Genomic DNA, 14,569 nt, shown 5'->3' with positions numbered 1-14,569 from the left:
CCGTGATTAGCCTGCTTCTGAGCTGAAGCATGGCTGCAGTAAATGCATTTACCACCCAGCGCTAATTGCCTCAGGTGTGCTGCTGATTGTAGTGTTAGCCTAGCAGCGAACGGCCACATATTTTGCTCATATTTTTGATTTCTTTAGAAAATTTCGTCAACTTTCTTTCTTTTCTTTTGTGTGTCTGTGGTTTACTTATGATTTGTTTCCACTTGTATCACCGTGTAGAACAATGTATACAGCCCTTAACCTCTCGACTTCGGACGACTTCAACATGTCAGAGTTTGACTCTCAGAGACAGCAGGAGCTCTCCCACCGCTCCGTCAAAATAAGCATAATAATCGTTTTGGGCGTCGTGGTCACGTTGGGAAACATTGCAGTTCTCCTGGCTATTACTTCCTCAGTGTCCGGCTGGTCGAGAAACTCTCGGTACTTTCTCCTCTCGCTCACTGCAGCAGACTCTGCGTTCGGACTGCTGGTCATGCCCTTGAACCTTTGGGTGAGTCTGCTAAAGGATTACACTGAAGGTCCAGATGGTTTTTGTCACCTTGTGGCCTTTTGCAATGCCACCGTCTACTCCACCTGCATGTACACACTGGCCATGATAAGCCTGGAGAGGTACATTGCGGTGTTTTACCCGCTTCAGTACTCATCTCTGCTGACAAGGAAAAGGACGCTGTTTCTGATCGCCTTCGCCTGGTGCTTTCCTCCCATTTTACTCTCGCCGATATCATTACCAGATGGCATCATCCAAGTTCATTTTTCCACCGCATCACTGGTCTGCAACCCATCTTACTCTACAAATATTGGATACTCCCTAAGCTTGACATGTGTAATATTTTTCCCTTGCTCCATCATCATGACATTTGCAAACCTAAAAGTCTGGTGTGCAGCCAAGAGACAGAGGTTAAAACTGCGCAAATATGACAGCGCGCGGCGCAGTAGGCTCAATGTGCCTTCCAGAGTGCTTGTGCCTGTGATGGGAGCCTACTACATCTGCTGGACTCCCTGCATGGCAGCAATGATCTACAATGGTAAGCAAAACCTCACTAGATACGTAAAGTGAGTGTGTGAGGATGGTGGATGATTTTCTTCTACCATCCTCATTTCATATATGAATATATCCCATGTAATATAGTCGGTTTATGTCTATAATTGTGGCATTTACTGGGACAAAATATCTGAGAACTACTCATATAACTGGCTTATTTTGTAGCAAGCTTTGCTTTTTTAGGTTTAGATAGTTTTTGATTATATAAGCTTAACTGGAAGAGGTAAACTTCACATGTACTTGTTTGTCTTGGTGTATTTCTTATTTGTGGTTTCAAAGGCCGTAAGAGAATTCAAAAGTAAGTATTTGAATGTGTTTATTAAAAATTGTATTAGATGGCTATTGATAGGTCCATTTCCCTTTAAAAAAATATTTTTGTTATTATTATTATTGTAAATAAAAAGCTGATTTGGGGCCAGTTATATGACTCAGACCTTTTTTGACTTTTCTCATTTACCCCAGCCATGTGCTGTCTTGGAGTAGTCACAACTGAAAAGTCACAGCTGAATATTTTTAGTAGTGAAGACCTTTTCCACAGAGTGCTGTAAATGATCTGATATTGGATGAATATCCTGTGAAACGAAGCCGACGGTTTAGCTTAATCTTTAAAGTGTGCTGCTGTCTAAATGCTGGTTTCACTGCAGTTTCCACCTGATCAGTGAATTTTGTATTTTCAGGTCAAGACTACAAATGTTAGTTTGATGGGTTATATCATTGCTTTCAGGGGTAAGGCAAGCACCTCCAAAGCAGACTTTTTTTAGTTTCTCTCATAATGCCAAGTGAAATATCCCCAGCTCCGTCTCAGGAGGTTCCTTTTGCAGTTATACTAACACTAATTATACTAACACTTTTAGGAATTTGTGTCACCCCATGAAGGGCCTCTGGTGTGAAAATTAGACAAAGAAAACATACAGAGCTACTTGCTCTGTAAAAAGGGAGCAGGTCAAAGTAGCCGCTGTCTTTTGCTAGGTACGTTGTTTTCACTTTGTTGATACTTGCCTTAACACTCATTGTTTTCTGCCTTACAGCAGTCACAGGTAGCAGTATACCAGAGTGGATTGAGTTTGTAGTGGTCTGGCTACCAACTTCCAATGGTTTCCTCAACTGCATCTTCTATTTCTGGATAAACCGAAACTTTCGCAAGAAATTCTGTCTAGTCCTTCAGAAACTAGCTCTGGCCCTCTGCCCTGAATTGGCCAGAACTTTTGGGTGTTGCACCACATCAAAGATGCAGTTTGCATCAGGAATTCTGGATAACAACAACAGTGTCCATGGGCGTTCCTCCAGTGTGTCATCTACCTGCACCTTGCTGTCTGTGGCTTAAGACCTAAAGAGCACCACCGGCATGGACACAAACATGGCCAGCAACCTCTGTACTGTGTTGCATTGTCTGACTGAGCTAGACAACTGAAGCCATGTTCTGACATAGTTCCATACAAGGTAATGAGGGTGCGAACTAAGCTTTAAAAGGGTCGCAGTACGAATGATTTGGTTATGATAGCAAACATTTAAAATTTCCTCTCTGCAGATTAAATCCAAATTTGCGATATCTTGATTGTAATATATTTTTTATTTTTTATCAAACTTCAGAATCAGTGTTCAGTTGACTGGAGCATGAATTTAGAACGGCTTTGGATTTTTTCTTTTACTTATTCACACTGCTGCAGAGATTTAATTTACAATTAGAGACAGTGTCTTTAAAACCACCTTTTATTTGTTTTATAACCAACCAACAAAGTTCTCTGTGCTCCCAAAAATTGACATTACATACAGTGATATAATCAGTCTTTCAGTGTCAGCCTGTTTAAACCTGTTGCACAGGTCACGATTAGCGAATTAGTTCGTTTTAAATTCTCTCTATATGAAACATTTCTGAACATCAGTATCTGATAATAAGCACACTGAAGGACTGAAACCATCTACCTCTTCTTCAATTTAAACTGTGCATCAAATACCTTGGCATATAACAGCTTGGAGAAGCTAACCTTTAAGTCACAGCTTTTCAGTGGGCGCAAGGAGGAAAGTAATTAAGCATCTATACTGTAGAAAGGTCACCACATTTGTGCTGGGAAGAGATAACTTGGATAAGATCTGAGGCTATGGTTGTTTACTTTGAGATATTAAGTCTAAGATCTTCCTCACACTATCTGCACTAAAGTTTTTGTCATGTTATCGGTTTATGTACATTTACAATGAATCGAGATTAGAATTCAGAAATTCCGTAACGTTTTATGCAGTTAATTTTAGCCTTTAGGTTTTCTGCTTGAGTTACATCATTGAAGTTTGTGCAAGGGCAAATGGAGGATCAAAAGTGTCACAAAATTGAAGTTAAAAAAGAAAAGAAAATCTGAATAACGTAATATTAACCTTTTGTATGTATATTGTTTGTGATTGAAAAATTCCTGATTATAAAAGAATTTATGTATTGATATATGGATAATTTATGAAATAAAGCATGATGCCTGTGAGTTGTTTCTTTTCAAGTCTTCAGTTTGAGTTTGATATTTACAGATGTATCATTGCAGAACTGAAATAAAGTTATAGTGAAAAATGTTTGCTGATCCTTTAGCATATATTTTTTTTCTAGCTATGCGTGGTCTGATGCTCTACATCAGCATTGTTAGCTTCCAGTTAACATCTCTCTGCTTCTCTATGCTGTGGTATATAATAAATGCTAAACTGTACTATATGCTGTCAATGTTTTACCTGTTAATGTTTTTGTTTCAACTCATTGAAGTAGAGTAGCATTTTGCACTCGCTAGCTGTCTCACTCTCTCTGCCCTGTGACAGCCGGGATAGGCTCCAGCCCCCCCCCCCCCCCCCCCCCCCCCAAAAAGGATCAGTGGAAGAGGATGGATGCATGGATACCTAGCTTTCCTCAGTAAGAGGACTAACTAATGAAGATACAAGTTTGGTTTGTTTGATATAAATTATGCATTTTTTAAAAAATTTATTTTGGAGGGTTAAAACAAATTAATGATGATTAAGTATAGCCTAGTCTATTATTTCAGTGGGAATTCTTTGTTTGAAGTGGTAATATTGAAGCAGTATGGCAAACCTGGATGATTAACAAGCTCAAAATGAAAATTCTTGTTTGTGGTCATTAGATAAACGTTCTTTTCACCCAGAGAAGAACTCGGCAAGTTAGTCTATGCACAAAAAAATGATACGCCATTCTATTTTGGTAATATTTTCACTGTTTTATACTTCTGGGCAAATTTTTGAATAATATGAGATGGATTATGTTAATTGCTACCTACCAGTGTCATGTTAGATAACAGGTTGAGCTGTAGATCTGGAGCTTTTAAAAAAATAAAATAAAATAAAATAAGCAGAAAATGATCCTTTGGCTTATGCATAATAGATGGATACAAGTTCGACTGATATTATGCCCAGTATTGCTCATGACAAAGGGCACAAAAATGAAACAACAGCTCGATACATGCATAATGAAGGGAGCAAACTGTGAGGCAGCTGCAAGTGGTCCCATAAGTAGTTTTGCAAAGAATGATGTTAGAAAAAACCCCAACATGACCTGATGAATCTCATGTCATGTGAAACCATCTCAGCATCTAAGACTTTGTGTCCATACGGCTCCACCTGAGCTGTCCTTCTGATATACACATTTTTAATGTTGTCGATTTTGGTCTCTCCTAAGGAAGATCTTAACGTCTTCAACTTCACCGAATCCTGCTCGGTGTCTTTTTTTACAGCACCACTAAATCTAAAACATACATGATGGAGTCTCACTACCATCTCATATTGCTGCATAATACATAAACTCAGGCCTGGGTGAATTTAGTGATTTCATCAGCAGGTGTCCTTTACAAAAGAATGAAGTTCTTCTTCAGCTAGAGTTGAATGTTTTTGATGAACCTAGACAAGTTTTAAAATTTTTAAATTCTTTCTGACATTGGTTCTCTGCATGTTTTTGTCACTCATCTCTCTGTGCACAAGAACAGGATTTTAATGTCCTTCTTTGTTAAGTCACACTAAAAACGTTTTCTATGAATATGTGACCCTTTCAGCTAACGCAAACCCTGTCAGAGATCAGGTGTATTCCCGCATTACCCAGAAGTGATTTTCGTAGCATCTGAGGTGTTTGCCAAGCTGGTCTCTTAAGACACAGAAGTGTTGTGCATTAGAAGCCTCAGTTCTTCTTAAGCCTTACTGCTGCCAGAAATGACAGGTGATTTGGTTTGGGGAATGGTGATTGTCTTAGGGATTCACACGCAGTATATTCATACAGACACCATATGTCATCTTATAAGAGCTTATCATTCTCTCTGGTCATAATTCCTGCCACAACAAGAAGTGGCTTCACTGGTCTTTGCTGAAAAGGTGATAAAATATCTAATATCTAGCTAGACAGAACACGGATCCCAATAAAGTCCAATGCATTGCTTCTATGGCTTTGGAAGTACAGTGCTTGAGACAATACTGTCAAAAGCTCCCTATTATAAAAATATTTTAATCTGTTGTTCATCTGTATTAGCCTCACTGCAGTTTTGTAAGCAGAATATTTTTACATTTTACTTTAAACTATTAACATTTTAAAGGCTTTAAGGGTATTACATGTTCAAACACCCTCTATCACACCCTGTTATTGTGTTTCTTTGCCCATAAACATTTGGAGATGTATGCTACAGAACTGTGTTTATGAAAATGAGAGAACTAGAGAGATTAATGATTTTAATATATACTTTGTAATGCTGTACCCACAATATTAAACTGCATGTTTAATATTATGTAGGTCTCTAGTGTGCTGTCAAAATGGCTCTGAGTAGCGGAGAAATAGACTTGTGACCTCTGGGGATACCCTCATCTGGTATTGAGACATTGACAGCTGATCTATCGGGTATTATAAGTTGCTGGAGGATGCCGACATGGACTGGGTTTGCTCCACTGCATCCCATGTATGCTCAAATGGAAGATGGTGAGGTTTAGAAGCTAGGTTAACACCTTGGATCCCCCTTGGGACAGGTGCAATGGGCACCACATCTGGATGGAGGCTGCTGCTGTAAGAGAGTATGGTTGGCATGATGGGTTTGCTGGTCTGGACCAGTACCACACACATCATTTTTAGGTGTGTGATACATGTCAAAGAAATGTCCACATATTTCCTGGCAGAACATTTCACAGGCACAGAATAATCGCTGGTCTTCATTTTTAATGTAACTGGTTGTAAAGTTGGAGCTGAATGGTGTATAGTTTCACTGTTTCTGGCAAATGCTTAATCCAAGACTTGGCATATTATCATCTTGACATGGTACTGCCATCTTGTGTTTCTACTAAGTATAACATGGCAAAAAAATGTATCTATATTTATATAGAGAGGGATCAATATGTCTATAATGTTGCACAAAAGCAATTGGTATAATTTTATACCGTTGGATTTCTTTTCTGTTTCAGGATTTAACGTTTCTGTCCTACTAATTTTAAGTTTCATGAAGCCCAATACCAGTGTTACATGCACTATTCACGTAGCATTGGAGTCCTTTTTAAATAAACTACAACAGCATTTTGGTTTCTTGAAACAAGCCATACATTTATTTACTTAAGGAATGTGATTCTTTAATGAAAACCTGATTTAAAAGGATAAATCAACAAGCACGGATTTATGCTTCATGTGGCGTGTACTCTAAACTGTGATGGCTCTTGTGGAGATTGTAGACAGAGAAAAAACATCTTTCATTTCAATCACCCTTCCTGCTCTTTTCCACCTTTCACGCTTCCGGCAAAAAGTAGTTACACTATAAACTGCCTATGAGAAAATCAAATAAAAGTACCCGCCTGGAATTTTAAATTAAATCACAATGGGGCCATGATTACATTTCTAAGAGATACTATAACATTTTCTCTCACCTCTATATAAAAAAATTAAATGACTTCATGTTATAAATCTGTTGCTTATCACACTGGGCTACAGTGTTAGATTATAAGGGTTTTAATGGCATCTTTCCAAGGTAGTTGTGATGTTTGGTCTTAATTTGAACCTATGAAAGAGCTGCTGCTGTTGTTTAATAGCAGTTATAATTGTAAATGTTTACCAATTATCATTATTATTATTTTATTTTATTTTTTTACTATTTAATTTGTAAAAATGTGTATACACACACACACACACACACACACACACACACACACACACACGTAGGAAAATATTTAGTATACACATCCAGAAATGCATACACTATTATATATTGTACATATATTTATTAGTTTCAGGTTGGCCATTCTTGTATTTTGCTCGTTTGTGTTGTTGTGTTTGCACATCTCTGTTGCTTGTGGGGCTCGCACACAAGAATTTCACTCGCATGTGCTGTGCCAGTGTGCCTGCACATGTGATGTGACAATAAAAAGTGATTTGATTTGATTTATTTAAACAGCACTAGTCGGAGGTATGAGGAACGATTTGCTAATATAACTGTGGTAAACACATAGCATACAAAGCTGCATTCAGTAAAGCTGCCTTATTTAATGATAAGGCCTTTTCAGAGGCTACCATTTAAGGTGCCAGTTGAAACAGAAGTATGTGTCTGTACTGCATGTTGCCTGACTTCTTGTTTTTGGGCTGTTTCCATGTTCCGAGCATCCTCCTAGCACTCAACAATAACTGAGGTCCAGCTTTTGGCTTGAAAGAACCCATTTGGCCATGTGAAGAGTGGAACTTTCCAAGAATCAAATTGCTTCAAACCCTTCATCAGAAAGCATGCCTCATCCACACAGTGCCCATTGACTGAAATGGCTTTTCTTTCACCACACTCCAATGTATCAAGAGCAAAAGCTAATTTATTATCGAGCAGGATTTACCAGTGGCCCTAATGTGACACTGAAACATATGTCGAGGAAATAGCAATCAGCAAAGGAATTAATTTTCTAGTATTTTGTATATTAAATCAGAACCTAAAAGTTGTGACGTTTTAGAGCCTTTACTGTGATGATAACATGTTTTAGCTTGTTTTGGGGTTCTTTCTTTCATTTTTCTCTATTTGGCCTTTTTTAAAATTTCGTTTAGACTTTTTGCTTTTAATTCAGCTTAGTTTCAACCACTTTCCAGAGTGTGTTTGCTCTAGTTTTTGAAAATGTTTCGTTTTTGTTTTGTTTCATTCTTCATTTCAGTCTTCATTAATAAATATTATATGGAGGGAAAATTTTTCTAGCAGAATTTAGGAAAATCAGTGCAAGTACTACAATAAAAACAGAACTTTTTGAAAGCAATTGACTACGTCTTGTAGACATCCAAGGTTACATAAGGGCAGTTAAATAAAATTTCTTATTTACCAAAGTAGCAAAAACTAAAACTAAGGATGTGTGTGTGTGCATGTATATATATAGTTTAAATGTTATTTCCCAACTAGTTTTAGTTTTTATTTTAGATTTAGTTAAGTCAGTTCTATATATATATGTGCTTTAACCATGGTGATTTTTGCAGTAGGAGTAAGATGAGAGTGTGAGTGCATCAGGGATCTGTTCTCAGCCCCTTCTTGTTTGCAGACTGACAGTTGAGGTCAGGCAGGAGTCTCTGTGGCCTTTGATGTTCATAAACAACACTAATCTTTACAAAGAGTAGGGAGCAGGTGGAAGAGAGCCTGGAAAGGTGGCAGTGTGCACTCGAGAGATGAGGAATGAAAGACGGTTGAAACGAGACAGAATACATGCAGTGAAGCAAGAAGTAGTGGTAGTGAAGGTCGACGAGTTTGACTACCTAAAGAGGCGTGACCTGCTACGATGCATAGTTTGGAGATGGTGGCACTGACAAAATGACAGGAGGCTGAGCTGAAGATGTCAAGATGTTCACTGGGAGTGACCAGGATGGACAAGATGAGTACATCAGAGTGGTAGGGAGACAGTTATAGTCGAGATGGTTTGGGCACGTGCAAAGAAGAGCGGGTGGATACACTGGACAAAGGATGTTGAATATAGAGACGGCAGGCAGGAGGGAAAGTCACAAATCACACAAATTAAAAGAAAAAAAAAAAAAGGAAACAGAAAACCTATATACATAAACCCTGATTTACATTTAATTATTTTCAGGAAGTAGTGACTGGCGAATTGCACGTCAAGGCCCATTTTATTGATAGTTTCAAAGAAAGGAAATGGCAGGTAAAATGTATAACAATGATATGTATTCATCTTATCTTTTATAATCAACAAACTTATTTTTGACATCTGCAGTTTTGTACTCGCATGTAAAAATAGCAGCAAGTTCATTCAGAACCTTTGAAATGACAGCTGACATCAATTTGTCTCTATTTGGAAAAAACTTTTTAATTACCATGAAATAAATTTAAATAAATACCAAAACATATTTAACAAGACCAAATTAGCAACCTAGACAAAGGTTTAATAAATCAAATCAATAACAAATATAGGCCACAAATAATCATTAAACAGGGAAAGACAACTAAATGTAGACTGAAAGATACCCATCTATAGGTCAAATGCCAAACCCACTGATTATAGCCAAAGCTGCTACACAAGAAACACAGACCAGATTTTAAACTCTGCTGAATCAGCTGCTTGTGCCATTCACCCAAAACTTAAAGTTCAGATGCGTTACAATGAACAAAAGCTGTGAAAAAGCACTGGTTAAATAACAAACGGCATAGCAGAGGGAACATTAACAACTTGAAATAGAAATGAACTTTCTTTCAAGGGTATTCTGTCATTCCCTGTCATCTATTATACCTGGGTAATAAGTTGCATTGTATTTCTCTCTACATTTAAATGATTAGGTCATTTGAACGTGTATAAATTCCTGAAAAGAGAACATTGGCAGAAAGGGACAACTCCAAAAACAAATCAATGATGCAATATAATTAACTGCGATTTTCAAAAAGGATCCAACACAGACTTGAAAATGCATTCATAAAAGTGGAAAGATTATGAGTTTGCAACCGAGTGATAAAAGCAATCAAGCATTGCCTAACAGCTGAACTGTGCATAAAGGAGTGAATAAAATAAACCCTTTTATTGAGAGCTAACTGGCTATTCTGACTTTATTAAACCCAAGAAAATGCACTGGAGGTTATGCAAGTTATTATCCAATAAAAAAAGAAGAAGAAAAAAGAAACAGGCTGGAGGCTCGCTTCATCATCGCCCTGCATAACCTCTCCTTCAGCCTACCTATAGCTGGCGTGATGAAGATTCAAACTGCAGAACATGCATATGAAAGTTTAGGGTAAAGACAACACGTGACATTTATGACAACTGGCACAGTGAAGAAAGCAAAGGCTGACAATTTCATAAAGTCTCTGCCCAACTATCTATTTGGTGCACCAAGTAGACGGACAAGGACAAAAACACTTAATCAAACTACTCTCTCCACTCTTCTTGCTGCTGAGGACGTTGACACTACCGCGCGTGTCCAGGGTGAGGAGGTTTTGGTCAAACATTTCAAGGCCTCCGAGATGAAAAGACAGGGATGAAAACATGACGTCGCCACTCAAGAGGACCTCTGCTCAAAAATGAAGTAGCGATACACGATACCAATAACAACAACAGCAACAGCAGGTAACAACCAAATGGCCCAGGAGCTGCTGAAAAAAAAAAAATTACACAAACGTTAATTTGAAAACATTTTCATTTATACAGATATAAGGTGTCATTGCACTCGCCCCTCTGAAACAGTACAAAGAGAGCCTGAGACACATTCATCAGAATGACTAACCTGCTCCCCTCAGACTTTGCGACTTCTGCTTTCTACAGCACAAAATTGAAAAAAGGAGAAACACAAGTTGTGGAACAATGTGGAAAAGTCCAAATACAGTATCGTTTCATGGTGCATGGAACAGCCAATTTACCTTTGCAGTGTCCTTTTTTCTGTCATCCTATGAAGGAAAACAAAAGAAATCATATGATCGTTTTGTGATGCTGAGTAGAATTAAATAAATAAATACTGAAATTTATGTAACCATCAAGTGGGACTGGTGAAAGAACCAGAAGGCTAATTATCCCTCAAACATTCATTGATTTGTTGCAAGTGGAATCCACCAATTAAAAGTGATAATTTGAATACGGTTTGTGTGGTGTGCTGCCAGTTTCTATTAAAAGACAAAGAAACCAGCTCAGCGATTTTAATTATGTGGGAACCTAAGCAAAAGTCATCTGAACAGGAAGACAGCAGGAAACTTTCTTCAAACTCTGCAACTTCCTGTTGCACTGGAATGTTCATCTGGAGATAAGCTGGATTAATTTGCAGCAGTCCAAATTAAACAATTAATCACATGAACTGGACATCTTCCTATTTTTATTTTTGCAAGGCAGACCAGTCTTTTTTTTTCTACAGCCATTTTCTTGTGGCGTTAAAATGAGCAGCTCACACAAACTGTTTTGTAAAAGACCCATAAAGATTGATTTTACAAATAGCTTTCACATTTGAAGTCTAAAGAGACTTTATATGTGAAAGCACTGGATTTGTCTAACTGAAACTGCTGGAGATTCATTAGCACTCAGTGGAAGCACAATGGATAAACAACAGTATGAACAGAAAATCTATCATCTAATGGTATAATTATGGTAAATTAGTAAATTTAACCATGTTTTAAAGTATATTATAAATATTGTGAAACTGTTGGGTGTATAATAGAGTGGCTGATAAGCTACACTAAATTTCCAACAAGCATAACATAAAATATTGTTACTCATGTTTAATTGGATAATATTTTTATTGTATTTTTCTGATGCTTTTTATATTTATGCTGTGATCTCTCTAGTTTCAGTATTTCTTTATGCTCGAATTGCTCAAAACCAAATTACTGCCTCACAGGAAACAGAAAATGTGAACATTAGACTGAATGTGATATAGGAACTTAAATAGAGAGCTACTGCTCATGTGATAGACTTGGTAACAAATCAGTTTCCACCCACTTTTACGTCATCTTATACACGACACCATCTGGAGGTGACTCCAAACAACTTAGGTGCAAATGACTCAATCTTGTGACATTATTTAGTTACTCTGTTTGATTTGGAAGGGTTTAGGCAACAATAATAACAAAGACATAATAATAAAGACATTTAACTTCAGTAATTGAAAGATTGGTTTAGACGTGTGAAAGAAACACTACAGGCAGACAGGCAGTCTTTCCTCCTTACCTCGTGAAGCTCCCCAATGTAATACTGCTGGAGCATCTCCCTGGCATCCGAGGAGTGACCCACATCCTCGAAGCTCTCTGTGGCATCTGCACCCGCCTGCTCCAGTAAAACCTCCTCACCTCCTGGATGCTAAAATCAAAAGTGGTTGACCTGGTTACTCTGAAGCACCTGACATGCACAACTGTTTTAGTATACTTGTTTAAGTTATGAATAATGACAGTATTACAGCTGAAATCACAGACAAAACAGTGAAATGCACTAATATTATAGTCTTCCAGTGTTGGAATGCATACATGGTTGGAAAAGACGCACCCCGGGACATTCTCAGCCATTAGCTGGCATTCCCAGACCTCAACTCAACATTACTTACAGAAATTACAAGAACATATTAGAGTGAGTTTTCAAGATTGATACAACTATTTAAACTCTATTTTCCGTAATTTACAAACCTGCACCTACTCCCCATTTTACTATCAAAATACAAAGATTGAGGGGTGGCTATAGACGTTTGCACAGTACTGTTCAAAGACGTACCACTCTAGGAGCTAATTTTGTTACTTAAGCAAAAAGGTTTTTTTTTTGTTTGTTTGTTTGTTTTTTACACAACATGCAACTTTTAACTTGAGTTTTTACACATTTTAGCCAGATAAAGGATTTTATCACAACCAGCCCACTGATTTATAAATCACATTTTTATCAGCTGTGTTTATAAAGCTATAAACATTCAGCCCAAATCGTCTGAAGAACTATCATCGGACAGGGCTAGCTACTACTTGTTAACCAAACTTAGCTAATCTATCCTACAACATTTGGACACCCTTGCAGAAGAAATGATAAAACAATAAGAAGGTTCTTTAAAGTAGGCCAGTCGTAATTGTAGATTATTTATACTGGCGGTTTTGAGTTTAGGATTGGGTCGTTAGCAGCAAATTAGCCGAAGACAATTTGCAAAGCTTACACGTCAACACGTAACGATAAGGATCACGCTCATCCTGCACTTCCAGGAAGCCCAGACAAATGGCAAAACCAAGGGGTTCACGAAGAAGAATTAATAACGACTACTTTAATGACAAAGCATGAGCTACTAGTCAACAGAAAGTCTTTCTTACCTCTTCAAGGAAACTTGAAATGTCATATACTTTATCGTGGATGATAAGCCATGTGTCGTTGCTCATATTATGTACTCTTACGTCTTCTAACGTGTAACATTTTACGCCATCGTCTACTGTTTCGCAATTTTGCTCAACACTGGAGTTACCAGCTTCACTATTCGCGTTAGTGAGATTTTCTTCATTTTCCTCTCCCATTGTAACGTCAGTGCGACTGAGCGACTAGCTAACCTTAGCTTCTCTTAAACCTTAGCTATGGACGTAAAGATGGCTATAGCTATGTGTGCTGTTTGATTAGGCTCGAAAAGCCCCTGATAACACCGCAGGAAAAAAAAGTTAAAAGAAACACAATTTCAGTGCTGAGCAATTATATGTTACGAAAGCATTAGATACCCTAAACCGGTATCAGCAGACATGTGAAACGAACCAATGCCACCGTGTGTTGTTTGACCGTCGGGGCAGTAACCAAAGAAACTGTCACTTTCTCAGCAGTGACCAATCAGGTCGCCCAACTGATGATCACGAGACCATGGCGCAAGCCAAGGTTGTCAAGTGTGCGCTGTCATTGTGCATGTAAGGGACTCCGGTGACATAACATGTGTTTTACCCATTTTATCTGCGCTTAGATAACACTTTCTTTGTCCCGGTAAATACTGCAGACATTTTTTTTTCAAAAAGATTTTATTTCATTTCCAAAGTTCCTTGGCAGGTTTATACTCCTTGGTACTCTCTGAATAGGAATTTTTATATTTGGTATTTTTCCTAATTCTTTTCTGTTTTTTTAAAAACCCGGATACAACCCACAGCGACACTATGTTATCTGCCTGTTGATAAACCCTGTGAAGCACATACTGATAGATCACCCACAGTGTGCTTGTTAACCCTTTTTTGGGACACTTGTCTTAGGTCAAATCTTAGACATGGGTTTTTACTAAGCTGAAGAAAATCTTTAGCCAAACTAACCCCAAAGTTTCAGTATTTCCACTTATGCCTTTGCATCAAAAACACGTTTGTTGTAGGTTCAAACTTTATCATAATCATTTGTATAGTCATTGGACAATGCTCGTCAACACCATAGTTTACTTTTTGGGAATTTTTTGTGCTTTTACCAAAACTCTGCTGTTTATTTTATTGTATCAAGGTACTCTTTTCTATTTTCGTTTCCAAAGTTATTTTTCTACTCCATTTTTCTTGACATTTACACTCTTTCCTCGCCTGTAACTCTTATTATTATTATAATAAATATATAAATATGGGTAAAGTAAATAAAAGTAAATAAATATTTTTTCGCAATTACATTTTAGAACTG

At 37.6% G+C, this 14,569-nt stretch overlaps 2 protein-coding genes across 2 annotated transcripts; one reads left to right on the top strand and one right to left on the bottom strand.

Annotated features, from left to right (window-relative positions):
* Positions 1–232: 232 nt before the first annotated feature.
* LOC146639714 (histamine H2 receptor) lies at positions 233–2,375 on the top strand. Its single transcript, XM_085354762.1, has 2 exons — positions 233–1,034; positions 2,080–2,375. Exons 1-2 carry the CDS (start codon positions 233–235, stop codon positions 2,373–2,375), a joined length of 1,098 nt encoding a protein of 365 aa, XP_085210888.1.
* Positions 2,376–9,953: 7,578 nt separating this feature from the next.
* Positions 9,954–13,685, bottom strand: cyb5b (cytochrome b5 type B). Its single transcript, XM_085354750.1, has 5 exons — positions 13,261–13,685; positions 12,152–12,280; positions 10,858–10,884; positions 10,725–10,756; positions 9,954–10,593 (listed from the first exon to the last, which is right to left on the bottom strand). The coding sequence occupies exons 1-5, from the start codon at positions 13,456–13,458 to the stop codon at positions 10,500–10,502; spliced, it is 480 nt and encodes a 159-aa protein (XP_085210876.1). The 5' UTR covers positions 13,459–13,685; the 3' UTR covers positions 9,954–10,499.
* Positions 13,686–14,569: the final 884 nt, after the last annotated feature.

Source organism: Diplotaxodon limnothrissa, linkage group LG1 (genome assembly GCF_057381915.1).
Source record: "Diplotaxodon limnothrissa isolate DT_005_m linkage group LG1, D_limnothrissa_male_GT1.1, whole genome shotgun sequence".
Classification (NCBI taxonomy): Eukaryota; Metazoa; Chordata; class Actinopteri; order Cichliformes; family Cichlidae; genus Diplotaxodon; species Diplotaxodon limnothrissa.
Note: the sequence above shows the minus strand (reverse complement) of the source record. Positions and strands in the feature narration are given on the sequence as shown.